The sequence below is a fragment of the Pipistrellus kuhlii genome, unplaced genomic scaffold (genome assembly GCF_014108245.1).
Source record: "Pipistrellus kuhlii isolate mPipKuh1 unplaced genomic scaffold, mPipKuh1.p scaffold_m20_p_4, whole genome shotgun sequence".
Classification (NCBI taxonomy): Eukaryota; Metazoa; Chordata; class Mammalia; order Chiroptera; family Vespertilionidae; genus Pipistrellus; species Pipistrellus kuhlii.
Window position 1 is genome coordinate 70,797,805 of NW_023425540.1, and position 18,835 is coordinate 70,816,639.

Sequence of the window (18,835 nt, forward strand, 5' to 3'; positions counted from 1 at the left end):
TACTCAGAAATATCTGACATTTATTTCCCAACATTTTGAAAATTTTTTTACAAATTGAATAAAAGTAATGAAGGGGAGAAGTGGGACCCCAGGCCTGTCCCTGGGTTCCTGATGAGAGGTGACAGTGTGAAAATGTCTCCTCACCCACAACTCCTGGCCTGCTGCCCTAACCTCTCCTATCAGCCTTACCTAAGAGTGAGGTAGGGGCTTTCTGAGGATGTGGGGTTCCCCTTAGAGGCATCCTTTTTCAGGCCCTGAACTGGTTCAGGCTGGGGGTTAGCGTGGACCGCGTGATGGTGCCTCCTGCGCCTCTCTTGCCTGCGGGCCAGCTGTCGCAGTTGTTTCCGAATGGCCCACAGCACCAGATACACTTCCCGCAGCATCTCAGCTTCCGGTGACTGCAAAGGGGACCGGGTCCGTATTTCGGAAGGAACTGAGGTAGAACTCACAGATGACTGAAAGAGAGAGACGTGCACATGTAAACAGCTTGGTCTAAAGAGAAACAGCTGGCGGAACCACCTGCAGATAAATAACAAAGGCTTTTAATTCCACCTCCTTCATTATGCCTCAGCTCAGGCACTGCCTCCTCCAGGAAGTCTTCTCGGGCTATATTAGGTGTCCGTCTCTACCCTTGTGTTTGCCCTGTCAATCATCACTATTTGTTCTTCGGTCGCAACACTAGAATGCAAGCTCCTGGAAGAGTAGGACCACGTCTGACCCACCTTTGAGTTCCCACTAGTGCTTCATGTGTTAAAATGAAGAAGGATCTCTGTTTCCGGCCCAGAGCTCCCTTCTGACCTCCAGGCCTGTATATCACACTGCCTCCTAGACATCTTCCTGCAATGTCTTACGGACATCTCAACTTGTTTTGTCTCAAAGCACAAACTCATCATCTCCTTCCCCAAGTACACCCTTGCTCCAGCCTGCTCTGACTTCTATTTCTCCCTTTTCCCTCACCCTATTCCACCCAAACACTTAGTGCAACTATTCTACCCCTTAAATATTGCTCTGACCCATTCGCTTGTTCTACCCGATGCCTCTCCCCAAATCCAGAATATCCTTCTCTCAGCCAGGACTACAAACACCTCCAATGGGTCTACCTGCCTCTCCTCTTGTTCCCTTCCGATCCCTGCCCCTCCATAGGAAAGCCATGTGACTTTAAATTAATGCTGCCATACTTAATTCAAGGCCAAGATAAGCTGATTTGGTAATGATCTAGGCATTTCCTAGTTTTAAATTAAGTTTTTCACTTGGAGATAACTGTAGATTCATATGCAGTTGTGGGAAATAAGAGAGTTCCTGTATACCTTTAATCAGTAGTCTCCCCTAGCCCTGGCTGGTTTGGCTCAATAGATAGAGCGTCAGCCTGCCGACTGAAGGGTCCCAGGTTCGATTCCAGCCAAGGGCACATGCCTGGGTTGTGGGCTCCATCCCCAGGAGGGGGCGTGCAAAAGGAAGCCAATCAATGATTCTCTCTCATCATTGATGTTTCTCTTTCTCCTTCTCCCTTCCTAAAACCAATAAAATATACATTTTTAAAAAGTAGTCTCCCCTCCCCTATAGTAAAATCTTGCAAAATTCTAGCACAATATCATACCATAGATATTATAGTCAGGAAATTGACATTGATGCACTCCACTGATCTTATTCACATTTCCCCAGTTTTACTTGTATGCATGTGTGTGTGTTGAATCCTATCCAATTTTTATATCATATGTGCAGGCTCATGTATCCAACTACCACAGTCATAATGATATAGGAGATTTCCATCACATAAAGATTCCTCATGTTATCTTTTATAACAAACCTTCCCTCACCTCCCCCACCTCCACCCTCACCCTCTCTCTGCAGCCCCTGCCAACTATTAAACCACTGATCAGTTCTCTGTCTATAATTTCAGTATTTCAAGAATGGCATAACATATAAATGGAATCACATAGTACATATAACCTATTTTAGATTGGTTATTTTCATTAGCATAATTCCCTTGAAATTCATCTAAGCTGTGGAATGTATTAATAGTCTGTTCTTTTTATGGCTGATAAGTATCTCATGGAATGGATATATCACAGTTTAACCATTCACCCATGGAGGGACATTTGGGTTGGTTTTGGCTATTACAAATAAAGCTACTATGGACAGTCCTGTACAGATTTTTGTGTGAACATAAAATTTCATTCATTCATTAGGATAAATGCCCAAGAGTACAACTGCTGGGCCGTATAATAATTGCATGGTTAGTTTTATAAGAAGCTACCAAACTGTTTTCCAGACTGACTCTACCATTTTGCATTCCCACCAGCAACGTAGGAGCACAGGTGACCTTTCTAAATCAAAATCTGTTGCTCTTAGGGTCAAACTCAAACTCCACACAACTGGTCACCAGCTCTCTCTTGCACTAGCTGGCCCTCAGCTCCAGGAACACTTTCCTGTGATCCACACAACTTGGGCCAGCGCTCCAAGCATCTGTGCTTCTTCCTTCATAAACGCTCTTGCCACTCCTTCCGCTTTCTGCGGACACCTCCACCGCGCCTCAAGCTAAGCTAAAGCCTTCAGTCTCAGCCTCACCCTCTCTTCTGTTCGGAAGGTCTTCCTTGACTTCCCAGGCCTGGATGAGATGCCTCTCCCCTGGATTCCCACAGACCCCTATGAGCTTGTCTGCAGCCCCCCTTTAGTCTGGACAAACCTTGTCTATCTCCACCACGTATCCTACGAGCCTATCTCAGCAACTGGCGCGAAATAGGGCTGCAGGAAATCGGTGTTGAACAACTGAATGGAGGGAGGAGGGAGTCCCGAGGGGAGGGTTGGGGAGGTTGTCGGGGACAAGGGGGCTATGGTACTGACCTTCCAGCTGCACATTTGCCAGCCAGACTGGAGGGCCGAGAGCATGAGTGAGGAGACAGACTTGGCAGCCGACCGGGGCAGCTGTAACAGGGACCGGCTCCTACAATCCAGCTCCACTTTAGCCCCATCAGTTGTCTTGGCCAATGTGCAGGGATCAGATGCCTTGGGGAACAGTCCCATGCTGGAGACATTGGCCTCTTTAAGGGGCCCCACAAACTTGAAAGTCTCAACCACACTGCACTTCGTCTCCATCTTCAGCGCAGTTTTCTCGGAGTCAGCGTGCCCCACAACGGTTGACTTAGTTTTGTGTTTCCAGAAAAACACCTAGGAACCAAGAAGGGAGAGGAAGGATGGGACAGAGGGCCGGAGCGGAGACAGCAGTCCGAAGAGGGGAGGCACAGAAGGGATGGACAGCGTGTGTCCTGGCCTCCTCCTGGGCTGTCCTGCCTCACTTCTCCCTCCCTGTCTTGTTTGGCCACAGGAAGCCAGGGGGAGGGAGGCCAGCGAGAGGGGGTGTGTATGTGACCTAGAAGTCATTGGCCAGCACCTCCCACCCCAGAATGGTATAAGAAAGGGCAGTTTCTGAAACTTACCCAGGAAGTAAGCTTTCGCCAACACCACTGGAAGAATCTGATAGTCATCTCTCCCAATTCACCAGTCCCAAGTAGGGGGCACAACCAGCATCCGGTATGAGGAGAGGGTATGAGGGGGCAAGCTGCAGGCCAGTGGCTGCCACCTCAGAGGTCTCTCAGGAGCTTCAAATGCAGCAGCGAAGAAAGAAATAAGGAATCTAGGGGCAAAGCTCCCCGACAATTGATCCTAGGCCTTCCCTCCCCTCCCTGGGGCAGGGAGAGGAGTCAAAGTGGATGAGAACCCAGAGTGAGGGAGAGTTCCAGCCCATTGTGAGAGCCTGCCTGGCCTTGACCCCAACCCCCAAGGCCCTTCCAAGAGCCCAGAGCCAATCTCTGAACCCTCAGCCCTTCTTTCCTCAACGACATGAAAGGGAAAGGGACATTTTCGGAGCGGGGACTTGCTGGGCGTTTTCTGTGTGTGATGTCCTGTCATTCTCACAGCAGCCCTCTGGTAGGTGTGACTGTCAGTGCCGTCTTACCCACGAGGAAGCTGGGATTCAAAGGAACCAGAGACCTGCCCAAGGTCATACATAGAAACCAGGGACCTACCCGAGGTCACATATAGGGGGAGCCATATGGTCAGCCTCCAGCATCCAGCCTTCTGCAGGTCCTGTCCAGGCTGGGGTCAGGGCCCTCATGAGCTGAGGCCGCTGCTTTCTCCCACTTCCCCACTAGATGGGGTCCTTCTCCCTACCTGCTGCTTCTGCCTTGGACGGGAGCCCGGCTGAGGCTGCCTGGGAGGGGCCTGCTCTCTCACTGGGCCCCACCCTCAGCCAGCTGGGGGTGGAAGCCACAGAGGCCGGCCAGGCCTGGCGAGGGCACTGTGTGCCCGGGAAGCCTGGCCCACACCCAGGGCTGAGACAAGGGGCCCATTCAGGGCCCCCTGCCCCACCCCCAAGCAGCCACCCGGATCCAGCCCGCAGAGGGGACACACTGGGAAGCTGAGGGTGGATCCTGTACAATCACCAAAAGGCCTCATTGTTTCCCTGCCGCCCCCACCCCTCCCCAGCACGTGGGCTGACAGCCCCCTCCACCCTCCCTCCCTCCCTCCCTCCGCCTTGCCTTGCCTGCCCCTTCCCAGGACCTGGCAGGCCACCGGCTCCCTTTCCAGCATCTCTTCTGACCACTCGGAGCCACATGAAACCTCCCCAGTTGGGCGAGACCTCCGGGAAGCCTGGGCCTCAGTCCCTCTCCCACGGCGGGCATTGCTGGTGTGGGGCCCCAGTCTGGACACAAGCAACGAGATGCCGATTTCCAGATTCAAGTTTCTTTGGATTTTTTAATTATAATTATTATTTTAATAACAACCTGAATCCCAGAACTTCCAGATACTGTCCATATTCCCTCCCCTGGGCAGAGAAGAGGGGGCACTTCCAGGGAAGAAGGTGAGGATGGGGTGTCTGCCAGGAAGCCTCCAACTCCCTCAAGCCATCTACTGCTGGGGGTCCCAGAACACTGACCCCTAGGGAGGGAGGCGGGAGCTCCATCTAACACCCTGTCCTGAGGCCCTCTCTCCTCCATCAAGGTCTGGGGATGCCCCAGCCCAGTCCCTAGGCATTATGGGGAAACGGAGGAAGGACCGGGGGACAGGCCAGTTCTGAGCCTTTAACTCCCACCCCTAGGGACCAGGGGGAATTAAAGCTGCATAGGAAGAGGGGGCAGGCGGCTGGCACAAGGCCTGGCAGCTGTGGCAGCCCCCAAAGGCACATTGTGAGGGAAAGGAGGCTCAGATGGAGGGCCCATTGGGCGCAGGGGGCCCAAGCCGAGGGACCCCTGAGGACGGCAGCTGGGCCAGCTGCTCGGGGCTGGCCAGGGCGCGCAGCAGTCCATTCTCTTGCTCCAGTGCAGCATTCCGCTCAGCCAGGTCCCGGATCTGCTCCTTCAGCACCTCCACCTCCTCCCGGACCGCAAACATGAGGTGGGACTTCACCAGGTCCTGGGGGACAGGCAAAGCATCAGGGGTCCCAGGCCACCCCAAGCCCATTGCCTGCCCAGTCACTGGAAGGGCTGGGTGTGAGAAACCCTCCTCCTTCCAGGCAATGAGGGACCGCAGGGGAAGAAGCAACGCAGGGGGAGGAGCGGAGGGGCCGCAGAGAAAAAGGCCGGACAGAGGCAAGGTCAGGGCTCAAAGACAGAGATGGGGACCAGGAGCAGGGCCAGACCCAAGGGAAGCCAAGGGTGCAGGTGGAGCCCGGAGCTGGTGGAGGGCCCAAGGGAACCCAGCTGGGAGCAGGTGGAGGAGCTAGGAGACAATGCTCCCTAATAATGAGGACAGCAGGGGCGGAGCAGCAGGCCAGCTGAGAGAGGCAGGACCTGGGCATCAGCACACGAGCAGGGACCTCCTGGGGCCAAGATGGCTTCTCTTACCATGGCTTGTTCGATCTTGTTGTCAATGCCAACCAGGCTTCCGGAGCCGCTGGAGAGAGAGACAGGGAGACGAGAGGTAAAGAGGAGCAGGTGCCAAGCCAGGCGTCTGGACACCACAGCCAGTTGCCTTCCAGATGTTTCTCAGAGCAGGCTCTGGACTCCACATGCCCCACTGCCGCAGCCTCCCACCCACACCCCAGCCTGTACCTGTGACAGTAGAGGAGGAGAGAGAGGAGGGTTTTGTCCACCCCCCGGCGGGGTGAGGGTCTCTGCCCAGGCCCGCCGAGGCCCCGGTGGGCCGGGGGCCCCGCAGCCCCTCGGACGGGGGATGCTCCCCTGGGGGAGCACGGAGAGGAGACACAGCCCCTTTTCCGGGGCGGCCCCGGAGCCATCCCTACCACCCGGGTCTCAAAGGATGACACCAGGGACTTGACAGAGACTCCTGGCTGGGCCATCCCCAAGGGGCAAGGATCCCCCCGGGCCTCCCGCAAAGGGAGAGGGCTGTAGCGGGACTGCCTGGGGGGCTCAGAGCCCCCCGGGCAGAGCGGGGTCCGGCTGGTGCCAGGCAGGCAGAGAGAAGACAGTGCCCAGGGGGTGCCCGTCTGGAAGATATACACCATCCCCCAGGGCAAAGCCTGGCTGCTATTGGCTCCTCAGGGACACGGGGACCCCCTCCCACTGGCTCCATGGTGGGCGGGAATTCCCAGACTCAGTCAGTGCCAGTGTCCCCTTCTTAACCTGGCAGCAATCCCAGAGCAGAGGGGAGGGAGCCCGGCCGAGGGAAGTCAGCTGGTGGGCCTGGTGCAGGGCGGCTTGGGTCCAGGGCGGGGCGTAAAGGTTGAGGGAGCGCCTGGCCTTGGGAGGCCTCTCCCCACCTCTGCCTCCATCCTGCCCCCCCTGGTCTAGCACTGGCCTCCCTCAAGGTCTTAGCTCCTCTCGGCTGGGAGGCGGTTGCGGGGGAAGGGTATTTGATGTGCTTGTGGTCTTCCTTGGTCTGTAAGCAGCCCCCCTTTCCAACATAAAGCTTTCATCAGGGGTCTCCCCTGGTGTCTGCCCAGAGGTAGCCCCGCCTCCCATGGTGAGGCCCAGGAGGAATGGGAAAGGTTGCCATGGCAATGGAACGGAGTCCAGAGCCCTGAAAGACCAGCACGGCCTCTGGTCCTGGGTCTGGGGTCTGGAGTGCTGGAGGAGTGAGGGCAGGAGGAGCGGTGGGAGGGCGAAGCTGGAGGTGGGGCCCTGGGAACAGGAGCAGAGACTTTTCTGAAGACCCGTGGGAGCAGGGGACAGGAAGGGGAGAGCAGGTCTGGCTGCTGCAGTTTGTTGAGTGGCCACCAGAGGTCAACACAGGCCTGGCACACCGGTCCTCGGGGCCAAGTTCTGGGTCCCAGAACCAGACCTCCCTCAATCAAATCATTCTCTTGGAGGCCTGAGGCCTGAACCATCCTGCGAGCCCTGCCCGAACCTCCGAGGCTCCCTCTTCCCACCACGCAGGCCCCAGATCCCTGCGTCACCCCTGGCTCCTGACCCAACCCTCTCCTGTGTCTGCCTCGGCTGCCTCAGCCCTTCAGCCAGGACGTTGGGTGCTGCAGGATCGCCACCCTGACCTCCCGCCCCCAGCTGCCCTCCCCCCGCCCCTTAGAGTTGGTGGCCCCAACATGCTGCATCCTGTGCCCTTGTGCTCAATTGTCAAGCCCTCCCTCCGGCTTGTCAGTTCCAACTTGCTTTCCTGGAGGGGGGGTGAGGGTGGGGGAGATTAACACTCATTTCAAGGTGACCCTTGAATGAGGCCCTGCAGCCAGGAAGAGAACACAGGGAGCTGGGAATTTTCCATTTCCCATCCAAGCTCTGGGTGCAGAAGGCACTGACAGGTGGGTAACCAACGGGGTGACCAGGCCTGAGAGAGTGGCCGGGGTGGGGTGGGGTGGGGTGGGGACACCTGAACTCCTGGAATCAGGAGGGGAGAGCGGAGGGCAGGCCAGCCAGCTGGAACTATTTCCATCGGAGGCACCTGGGTGGAGCCTGGGCCCCCATAGAATCTTCCTCCCTCCCCTTCCCCGTAAACACAGACACACAGGGACCAAAGAGGGGCAGACCCATAGGAGCGGGGAGGCTGGCTTCCTTGGCGGACACTCGGGTAAAGATGCCAAGTGCGTTGTTTGTTCGTGCCAGAAACAAAGGGGCACTACAGTAATAAACACCTGCTGGCTGATAGAGGACTCTCTCCTGTCTGTCTCCTGCTGGAGAGTCTCTGACAACACATTCCACTGTCACATCCTAACAGTCACACTTCCAGAGACCAAGACCCTGGCCGGCACCCCACGCTCTCCCTTTGAGAACCATGAGTGAGGGGCGGCGGGCAGGCATTGGGCTGGAATGCTTGGGCAAAGTCGGGAGCCGAAAGCTTGGGGTTGGCTTGGTGAGATCAATTCTCACCAGAAGCCCAAAAAGGTGACTTTGTGCGAATTACAATAATATATTCCCCTTTCTTCAAGACCTTTACCGCCATCTTCCAGAAAACTGTCATGACTTCAAAGGTCCACAGTGACTTCAAACGTGCGTGGCGCCCCCTGGAGTTGTGCGGGGCACAATGTGCACAGCTGGGGACCCTGGGTCTGCAGGACTCTTGGGTCCTGGGGCATAGAATAGCCTTAGAACTGGTCTTCCTTTTTGAAGGTCAAATGAAATGGCCTCACAGTGAGGATCAGAGGAAGAAGCAGGACATCTGGGAGAGGTGAGGTTCTGATCCCAGGGACAAGGGCCGGCCCGCTCCCTCGCTGAGTTCTGAGGAGCCCCCAGGAGCTGGGCCCGGGGCCAGCGAAGTGGCACCCAGCAGCACTGTCTACGCTCCCGCCCGGATCCGTGGTGTTTTTGGGGTGGGGCCAGACCAGGCGTGGGGAGGGTGGCTCCTTGCCCAGCTCGAGAGCACTGTCCCGGCGAGAAAGGGCATCCTAGAGATGGCAGCTCTGGGGACTCAGGCGCCCAGTAGGAAAGGGGAGAGACTGCGGTTTGGGTGTCAGACCCAGGCTCTGATTGCAGTCCTGCCACTCACTAGCGCAGTGAGTGACCTTAGGCAAGTTGCTAAAACCCTCCTCTGAGTCTCAGTTTCTTCAAGTGGGTATCATGGAGTTGCTTTTAGGGTTATGTGACATAAAATGTAGCATCTGACCCAAAGGAGACACCGGATATACATGTACTTTTTCTTCCCCGAGTTCCTGGAATTCAGTCCTTATCATGCTCGGATTCCCGATGCTGGCCATCCACTCATCCATCCACCCACCCAGCCCATCCACCCATCCAAGTATTCAAGTACCTTCCAACCTTAAGGCCCTGTTGAGGGTTATTGCAACTCAGGGGCACTTGAGCAGTCAGAATTCTCCAGGCACCCTTTGCTCTCCCATCCCCAGACTCTGGAACTGATCAGGCATCCTCCATTCCCCATCTGGGATCCATGCACTTAACATCCCAACCCATTTCCCTCTCAAAAGGGAGGTCCCATGCCACTTGAACTCTGTTCTCCTGCCAGCTTCCAGCAGAGAGCGGAGGTGGGGGCTATGTGCCTCTTTCCAGGGGGTGAAAGGGGTGGCCCAACCCAAACCCGCTGGCCCAGCAGGGTGGGGCACAAGGGGCTGGGCTGGGCCAGAGCCCCAGAGGCTTGCAGGAGAGCAGGGTAAAGTGGAAGCTAGGAGCTGGACCGGTCAGACTGGGGTGTGTGGAGGGGATGGGACAGAGGGAGGGAGGGAGGGAGGGGACAAGCCAAGAAGAGACAGCTGAGGAGGCTTCTGGAGGCAGAACTCTCTAAGGGAGCACAGGAGGCTAGGCTCTGAAATCAACAGGGGTGGAGGAGGGACAGGCAGCCCTAATGCCAGGTTACTTCCCAAATGGGAGGAGGAGAGGGTGGGAAGAGCTGAGAATAGCAGCAATGGGGGCAGGTGACTCTCCAGGCCCTGGCTGACCTCACACCTCACACATTCCTGACAGCCCTAGCTCAGATGGGAGCCCAGACAGGGCCCCGCCCATATGGGCCCTGTCCCTCATTCTCCACAGCTTCCCCCAGGCCCTCAGCCTTCACCCCATCCCCCGGATCCCAGCCACCACTTCTCTTTCCTCTTGGGCTCCCAGCTCTCCCCAAGGCCTCGGGCATTTTTCTTTGGGGAGACTCGATCCCTGATTGTGGGGGTTGGTCTCACAGATGAGGAAGAAGGAAGAAGGACGAACCCCCCACACCCACTCAGTCATCCGTAAGCCCTTATTATTTTCCCCAAACAGGAAGTCCCTCCTCCAAAGCCTCAAACAGGAAGTCCCACTCCTCCCTCCAAAATAAAAGTTGCGACTCCCTAGCCCTTCTTCTGGGTTCCTATCAGTCTGCTGCCAGAAGGGAGCAGCGTGGCTATCTGACTAGCAATTTTGTTCCTCCCTTTTCAGCTTGCTGACATTCCTATGTTGAAACCTGGCCCTCAAAACAGGAAGTTCTGCCCACCATGCCACAGAACCAATCCGGACATTCTCCCCTGAAGGGCAAACCCCAGCAGCTCAGGTGCCTTCCCGGCGCCCCTCAGCCATCCTCTCCATGGCTTTGGCTTGGCCAAGGGGAGCACCCAGCCCCGGGGTGTTTCTCAGCCGAGAACAGAACCTTAGGGACATGCTTTCTTGGTACTGGAGGTCCTAGGACCCTAAAGAGGTCCACATGGACTTCTTACCATTGAAGACAGGAGTTCCGTTCCCCTCAGCAGGGAGAGAGAGATGGGGACGAGGAGGAGACTGACTCCCTAGTCTCACCTCTAGCACATTTGCTAGTAAGTTCTTGGGTTTGGCCAGGTGATCGCTAAATCTGCAAGAGCTCTGGAATTTGACAATGATTCCCTTCAAACTCTAAAAAAGTATTATGTCCTGGCAGGTTTGGCTCAGTGGATGGAGCGTCGGCCTGCAGACTGAAGGGTCCCAGGTTCGATTCCCATCAAGGGCATGTACCTTGGTTTCAGGCACATCCCCAGTAGGGGGTGTGCAGGAGGCAGCTGATCAAAGTTTCTCTCTCATCAATGTTTCTAACTCTCTATTATCCCTCTCTCTTCCTCTCTGTGAAAAATCAATAATATATATTTTAAAATAATAATGAAATTAAAAAGTACTATGATTGACAATCCTAAACATAGAGTGCCACCCGGCTCTCTCCAGAGAGGGAGTGGGTCCCAAATCAACTTTGCCCAGTGCGTTATGCCCAGGCCAGGTTTCTGTTTAAGAGGTCCCCCCCCCCCCCCCCGCCCCAAAACAAGTTCAATGTGGGTGAAGGACACCCACCAGGCAGTCTCACGTGGCTACGTGAGGCACGGGGTTCGGCGGCGGAGCCCACCTACCTATCGTCATCGCTGTCCAGGTGGCCGCTGATGGCCAGCATGGATCGGGCCAGGCTGAGGCTCTGGGCTGCCGCTGCTCCAAAGGGGTCCGGAGACTTGTGAACCAGACTGGCGTCAGGGAAGAAGTAGAGGGCCGGGGAGCTGGGGCGAGAGTCGAGGGGGGGTACCTGGAGGCAGAGAGGTAGGAACTGTCACATGAAGCAAGAGAAAGAAACCAACCACTTTACAACTTGCCCAGTAGTCTTCCTCCCTACCCATCCCTCCTCCCCATACTCTCTTCCAAGGACCCAGGGGTCCTGCTTTTTTTTTTTTCTTTTTTCTTTTTTCTTTTTTTAATATATTTTATTGATTTTTTACAGAGAGGAAGGGAGAGGGACAGAGAGCCAGAAACATCGACCAGCTGCCTCCTACACACCCCCCACCAGAGATGTGCCCACAGGCAATGTCCATGCCCTTGACCGGAATCGAACCTGGGACCCCTCAGTCCGCAGACCGATGCTCTATCCACTGAGCCAAACCGGTTTCGGCAAGGGATCCTGCTCTGGAACCCCCTTCCCCCCAGGTCTGGGGGAAGCATCAGGCAGGTACTAGAGGCAAGGAAACAGTGCCCATCCTGAGGACTAGGTAAGTGGCTTCTAAAAAGCGGTTCACAAGGTATCAGAGAGGGCTCTGATCTCCACACCAGCACCCTGCCGCCAGCCGAGCCAGGACCCCTCATCAGAGGCTAATCAGAGAGTGTCTGCCTTCTGTCACCCAACTTCTTAAAGCAACTTAAATGTCACTTCCTCAGAGAGGCGTTCCCCTGTCATTGGACTGGTAAATTCCACTGAACTGTTCCTTTTTTTAAAATCATGCCTAATGCTACCTGATGATAAAGTATTTTTGCCTGTCTGTTGCTAAAAGGTAAGCTCCAGAGGGCACGGCTTAGTTTGTCCAATAGCTATTTGTAGAATGAATGAATCCTCAGAAACTGGCCCTCCACCCTCCCACCCCCACTATGCCCATGCGAGCCTCTCCTCTCAAACTTTTCAGGACTCAGGTGAAGTTCTACGCTGGCTCAGGCCCTGGGGTAGGGGGTGAGGGAGCCGGCGGCAGAGATGGGGGAGGCGGAGCCTGGGCGTGGACAGCCCAACAGGCACTGGGGGAGGCTGCAAAAGGGCGGGGGCCACAGGAACAAGCCGCCTCTGTGAGGCCCAGGAGGCCCCAGCTTCTCAGAAAAGCCAAGAACAGAGAGTTCAGGGCGGTTAGAGGGACAGCACGGAGGAAGGGGCCCAGGTGATGTGCCCGGCCCTCCTGCTGGCTCCCCTCAGAGGTCGCTGAGAGAGAAGAGGCGTGGGGAGGTGAAGGAAGACTAACTTTGGGGCAGGGAAGCAGCAGCACAGATGCATGCACGCAGGAAGGGATCCAGACCCAAGAGAAGCGAAAGGGGGTGGGGGCACCGAGAAGAGAGGGGCAGGGTCTGCGGGCCCAAGGAAAGCCCAGGCAGGGCCTAAGGATAGAGTCTCTGGGGCAGAGGGAAGTGTGTGGGGGACAGGGAAGGGACCAGTAAAGGAAACAGCATCTTCTCCCCTGGGGTAGAAATTGAATGAAAGGGCTCAAGAAAAGTAGGGGTGGGGGGGTGGGGGTGGCATGAGAGATGTAAACTCAGGCCAAGAGGGAGTGGGGGGAGCCGGTCCTGACTGGTCCTGACAGGGCCCAGACATCCAGTCGCAGGTTATTTTTATACTGTGGTTTGTGCCCAAGGCCAGGAAGGGGAAAAGTTCCCATCCTCACACTCCCTGCCTTTCCTCCTGCAGCCCAAGGTGTTATTTTCTCCTCCAGGGCAGACACATCCCACCCCCAGTCCCTGGCTGCCCACCCCTCACCCCAGAGACCCAGGCAGGCATCCTGCCCCCCAGCCCAGACTTGTTCCTCTTTTGGAGACAGGAAGCAGAAGGAGCAAAGGATTTAACTCCTTCTCTGCTGCTTCCTGCCTCTCTCTCCCACTCCATATGGCCATCCCCAGTTACTGATCCTGGAGAGGCCCAGGCACAGGGAACTGAGGCAGACAACAAACCAGCAAGCCCCCCGTCCTTGCCATGGGTCCCCAGCACCACCCAAGTCCTCAGTTTCTCAGAGGAATCTGGCTTGGGACCAAGCTAGAGAGGGGTTGGGACAGGTGGCTGGCCATTGAGAAGACCACCCGGGAATGGAGCTGCAAAGGAGAGACAGCAGAATGCCTACTTTTTGTCCCTCCCCCCCAACTCTGGCAGTTCCTCTCCCAGAGGCCCAGACATGGGGCCTCCACCCTCAATGCCTAAGGGGTGAGACGAAGACTAAGTGAGAAGGGCACATCTCTGTGACAGAGATGGTGGGACTGGCTATAAGGAGTTGGAGGCTTGGGCCAAAGACACATGAAAGGCTAAAGAATGTAGAGAAGAGCCCGCCTGGTGTGGCTCATAGGCTGAGCATCAACCTGTGAGCCAGGAGGTCACGGTTCGACTCCTGGTCCGGGCACATGCCTGGATTGTGCGCTCAATCCTCAGTGGGAGTTGTGCAGGACGCAACCGATCAATGATTCTCTCTCATCATTGATGTATCTATCTCCCTCTCCCTTCCTTTCTGAAATCAATGCCAAAACCAGTTTGGCTCAGTGGATGGAGCGTCAGCCTGCGGACTGAAAGGTCCCGGGTTCGATTCCAGGTCAAGGGCATGTACCTGGGTTTCGGGCACATCCCCAGTAGGAGGTGTGCAGGAGGCAGCTGATCGAAGATTCTCTCTCATCAATGTTTCTAACTCTCCTTCCCTCTCTGTAAAAAATCAATAAAATACATTTTAAAAAATCAATATATATATATATATATTTTGTGTGTGTGTGTGTGTGTGTGTGTGTGTGTGTGTGTGTGTGTGTGTTTTAAAGAATGTAGAGAAGAGGGAGCCTGAGAGGAAAACAAAGGCTGTATGAGGAGTAGGAAAGGAACTCCAAGTGAGACGACAGGAAGAAAACAGAGGGGCTGTGTGATCTGACAGAAGAGGATGGTGGAGTAGGAAGAAGCCAGTATGGAGGTGGAGGCCAAGGCCACGATGGCCAAGCACCACCCCTCAGGTGTCTCCCCCACCCTGGACCCCAGCTCTTACCTGCCCCATCTCCTCTGGAGCAACCAACTCCATCCTCAGGCGCAGGGCTCCATCCTTAGTGCGGGACAGTGGAGGAGTTCCAGCTGCGGAGCCCCTGGTCTCCACGTCCACCCGCAGGGAGGACAGGGGCGTGGCAGCCCGGGATGTGCCCACGCTATCTCCAGCCCCAGGCTCTGGGGGGCGCTGCTGGGGTGGGGAAGCTGACAGAGGGGGTGTTTCCACCCTGGCCTTGCCGGGCACTGCCAGCTGGCCCAGCCCCCCAGTGAAGGAGCGGGCCTGAGGTCCAGGGGAGGTGGGAGGAGGGAGAAGCCAGGAGGTTGGACCCTGAGACAGGCCTGGCTGTGGGATGGGGACTCCCAGGCCCAAGCTGGCCAGCTCCAACCTGGAATCCAGAGATCTGCCCCCGGCGCCCCCTGAGGCCCCTCGAATCCCCTCCAGGAGCCGGCCAAAGCTGGGGGGCTCCAGGTCTCTCTCGTAAACATCCACACACGTCCAGCGGCCACGGCGATAAGGCTCTCCCAGGCCCTGTGGCAGCTTCACCACCCGGAAGCGGGAGGCCGGGGCCCCAGGCGGTGGGGAGCCATTCCGGGGGGTGCTCTTGCCCCCTGGCTCTGGGTTGGGCTCCCCGTTGGGCAAGCGTGGTGGGGGCCCGGTAGGGGCCTGCGGGGCGGGGGACTCTGGACCTCCAGGGCTCCCGGGGCCCTCGTAGTCCGTGGTGACGCTGGTGATCTGGAAACTACTTTTCTTCTTGCCCCCACTCATGGTCCCTGGGGCTCAGGATGGGGCCAAAGCGGGCAGGGGACGGGGCGGGTGGAGGCTCTTCGAAGGGGCTCAGGCACCCCTGGAACAGGGGAGCCACACGGCGGGGACATCAGGGCCCCTGGGGACGTCTGGGTCCGACATGGTGGGAGGGCCGTGCAGGAACTGGGGGCGCCTGGCTGGGGAAGGGAGGACCGGGCAGGGGAGGGGAGGCGGCGAGGAGGGGGAGCAGGGGCAGGTTTTTCCTGCTGCTGCCGTCGCGGCCGAACTCCAGAGCTGAGTTTGCAAACTGGAAAGAGAGCGAGAGAGCGTGTGTGTGAGAAAGCGGTGGGCAGGCCACCTCCGGGTCTTCCTCTCTGGGGAGCAGACTGGGGGAGGAAGGGGAAACCACCAGAGACAAAGAGACAGGCAGAGATGACAGAGCCCGGAGAGGAGCGGGGCGCGCGGAGCAGGAAGAGGCAGCCGGACCCAAAAAGTTGGGCTTTTCTCGGCTGGGACTCACGCTCCCGGGGCTCTAATGCGTCCCAGGAGCACAGGGCTCCGGGGCTTGGTGAACGGGGTGGGGGTAAGCAGCTCCTCGGCCTGGCAGGTCCTCCAGTCCCCCCCTGCCCCCCCACAGACACCCCAGCGCCCCCATTCCAGGGGCAGGCCCTGCCCCGCCCAGCGCCTCACCTCTCGGCCGCGGCCACCAGCGGGGCCGGGGTCCGGCCGCCTAAGATGTCGGGCTGTGGTTCCCGGGGCCTCGGGGCCCAGCAGCGCGGGGGCGCCGGCGCCGGCGGTCAGAGGCCGCCCGGTCCTCTTCGGGGGCCGCCCCGCACCCCGCGCGGCATCGCCGTGGAAAGTTTGCGCTCCGGAAAGACGGAACCCCCGCCTCCCCGGCGGAGCCCAGGCGCGGCCTCCGCAGCCCCAAGTGTGCCGGGGCGGCGCGGGCGGGGCGGCTCAGCGCCCGGGTCCTGCAGGTGGAGCCACGGCGGCGGGGGTCGGCGCGCGGGTCCCTCGGCTCCTCCGCGTGGCAGCGATGGGTCTCTCCGCCGCGCCGCTCGCTCCTCTCGGCTCGCTCTCACCGTCTCCCTCTTGCTGGGCTGTTGACAACCCCCACACCAGGAAGTCCTGCCTCCTCGGGCCTGCTGACTGCTCCTCTCCTCCTCCTCCTTCTTCCCCTCTTCCTCCCCTTCCTCCGCCCTCTCTCCCTCCTGGGGCCCCGGGCCAGCTGGCGCGCAGCCAGGCCTGCCACCGCCGCCGCCGGGCCGGCAGCACTCGCCGCCGCCGCTGCCGCTCCAGGGGCCCCGACCCGGCTCCCTTAACCCCACACCTGCTGGGCCCCAGCTCCGCCGTTCCTCGCCGGGAGAGGCTGCGGAGGGCGGGGAGAAGGGAGGAGCCCGCCGAGCGCCAGGGATTCCCTTACTTGTAGGCACTTGCTGCCTCGGGCCTGCAGGCTCCGGAGAGGGGGAAGGAACCGATCAGGGGCTCTGGGGTACCTACCACCCCACACACACCCGGTAAATGTGAAGGTGCTGCTGAAGCTGTTGTTGTCTTCATGTCTTTGCTAGCTTTCACAGTCACTGTACGAGGCAGGTATGGTCATCCTCCCCTGTCCCTCCCTGTTTTAAAAAGTGGGTTATGATGAAAATTTATAAAAATGCCCAAAGAGAATGAAATAACCGACTCCTGAGTACCCCTCATGCAGTTTTTAAAAACACATATTTTATTGATTTTTTAGAGAGAGAATCATTGATCAGCTGCCTCCTGCACACCCCCTACTGGGGAGGTGCTTGCAACCAACATACATGCCCTTGACCCGAATCGAACCTGGGACCCTTCAGTCCGCAAGCCGAAGCCCTATCCACTGAGCTAAACCGGTTTTGGCCCCTCACGCAGTTTTAACAGTGATAAACTCACCGCCACTCGTGTTTCATCCACAGCCCCTGTTGTTCTGCGTGTGGGATTATTTGAACCAAATCCTAGACATCATATTTCACTTCTTTGATGTGGAAATGGAGACTCGGAAGGTTCAGAAAGGGTATCGGTGGGAGAGCAGAGGCATTCACACACTCAGGGGTGTCCTTGTCTGCCCTCCCCCCATATAAGAAAACATCATACATGTATGTACACACAACCACCTACACTGGTGCACCTGAGGATGAACTGCTGGTCCCAAGCATGGGTTCCTCTCCCACCCCTCACAGGTCCCATTTTTTCCATCCCTTGCTCCAGGTGGAGCCACTCAGCGGTGGGGGCGAGTGGGTCTCCCCAGTTTCCTCCTGCTCTGGAGAGCCCGCACACACTCATCAAGGCCAACCATATGCTTGGTGTGAAAGAATAACCCCCAACTGCCATTGTCTCTTTTCTGGCATCCCAACCAACATTCTGAGAGGAATTATTTTAGCAAAAGCCACCTCTGTCTTCATTCCTAGGTTCAGAAAGAAATGAATTCAAATTAATTTTGATCAAACAAAACTGTTCCTGAGCATATTAAAAATCCCTCATGTTTGTTCATTTCACGTAAATTATCTGGTAGATTCCCAAACAGACCTGGGAAGAGATGGGGTGGGTTTTGAGTTCCAATGCTTCTGCTAAGGAAACTGAGGCTCGGAGGCGTTCAGTTATTGACCCAAGGCCTCAGCTAGCAGGAGACTAGCACCGGGCTGTCTGACATCCTTCCTTCCTCAGCTTTAGCTCATGGGAATTTAAAACCAATATTTAGGATTAGGAAAAATTAAATGATGCAAAGCCCCTTGGGCCCCCGTGCTTATATATTATCATTTATCTTTTGTTAAAATGCATCTGCACTCCTGCCTCTCTCCCTTCATGGTAACAATGGCTACCATAGCCAGGTTCTGAGGCCTCCCAAATATGAAGCCCAAGAATGGCTCCTGGCTCCTGGCTCCTGGCCGCCCCCTCCCCCCAAAAAAACCCCACCTCTTTCCCTCTGGCAATATTCAGAACATATTCCTATTGCTCCGCCCCCAGATTCTTCTTCTTTCAGCTCTGACTAGTTACAGACTATTCAAAACCCACCTTTAGACCCTCCCCTTCCCATGGCCTTAGATCACATGTGTCAAACACAAGGCCCTCGGGCCAAATCCGTCCCGCCAGGCCTTGCAATGTGGCCCGCACCGCGCTGTCATCACTGCACTCCGCTGCGTTTCCATCACAATGACAGTTTATGACTGTTCAGTAAACCATTCGGCCCTCGATTTAGGCTGGATTTTAGATTTTGGCCCCTTCTCTGATTGAGTTCGACACCCCTACCTTAGATCCTTAGTATCATCTTGGACTTCTCTGAGTGCCAGGGAGAGTATTGGTCTCTGCAGAAATGTTTGTTGAACCAATCAATAAAAATTCATTCACACTAAGGTGTAAAAGAAAAAAGAAAAAAAAACACCTGTTCTTTTCATGTATTACCTCTCTTGGGGGCATTTATAACAGCCCTTTAATGTATGGGGCCCTTTACACTTGTATCCATTACTGCCCCACCATTACTGAGGCAACTCTGAGAGGTTGCTCTATTTGCCCAAAGCCACACAGCACATTTTGAAGGACTGCCATAGAAAGTACCACTCCCAGGTTCCAGGGATCAGAGCGTGGATATCTTTTTGGGGGTCCATTTTCCAGCCAGTTAAGGATAGAACTGAAGTTTTTCTTGCAGCTAAACCTGCACCAAAGATAATTTCAAAGAAGGAGTTTCTCATGGAGCTGATGAGAAAGGTGATGGGAGAAGGGGGCGAGGTCTCGTTCCTGAGCGACCAGCCGGCCTTGGCCAAG

At 56.6% G+C, this 18,835-nt stretch overlaps 1 protein-coding gene across 4 annotated transcripts; it reads right to left on the reverse strand.

The window, feature by feature from the left end:
- On the reverse strand, positions 1–16,385 carry LOC118703908 (TSC22 domain family protein 4). Of its 4 annotated transcripts, XM_045571129.1 has the most exons (6): positions 15,743–16,385; positions 14,312–15,359; positions 11,195–11,361; positions 5,844–5,892; positions 2,845–3,168; positions 1–455 (listed from the first exon to the last, which is right to left on the reverse strand). In XM_045571129.1, the coding sequence occupies exons 2-6, from the start codon at positions 15,071–15,073 to the stop codon at positions 186–188; spliced, it is 1,572 nt and encodes a 523-aa protein (XP_045427085.1). In that variant the 5' UTR covers positions 15,074–15,359; positions 15,743–16,385; the 3' UTR covers positions 1–185. The 4 variants fall into 4 exon arrangements, with proteins under 4 accessions (XP_045427085.1, XP_045427086.1, XP_036267134.1 ...); XM_036411238.2 differs by lacking the exons at positions 1–455; positions 2,845–3,168 and adding an exon at positions 4,736–5,412 and having other exon boundaries at positions 15,743–16,332; XM_045571130.1 differs by lacking the exons at positions 11,195–11,361; positions 14,312–15,359; positions 15,743–16,385 and adding an exon at positions 6,051–7,792.
- Between the last annotated feature and the right edge of the window lie 2,450 nt (positions 16,386–18,835).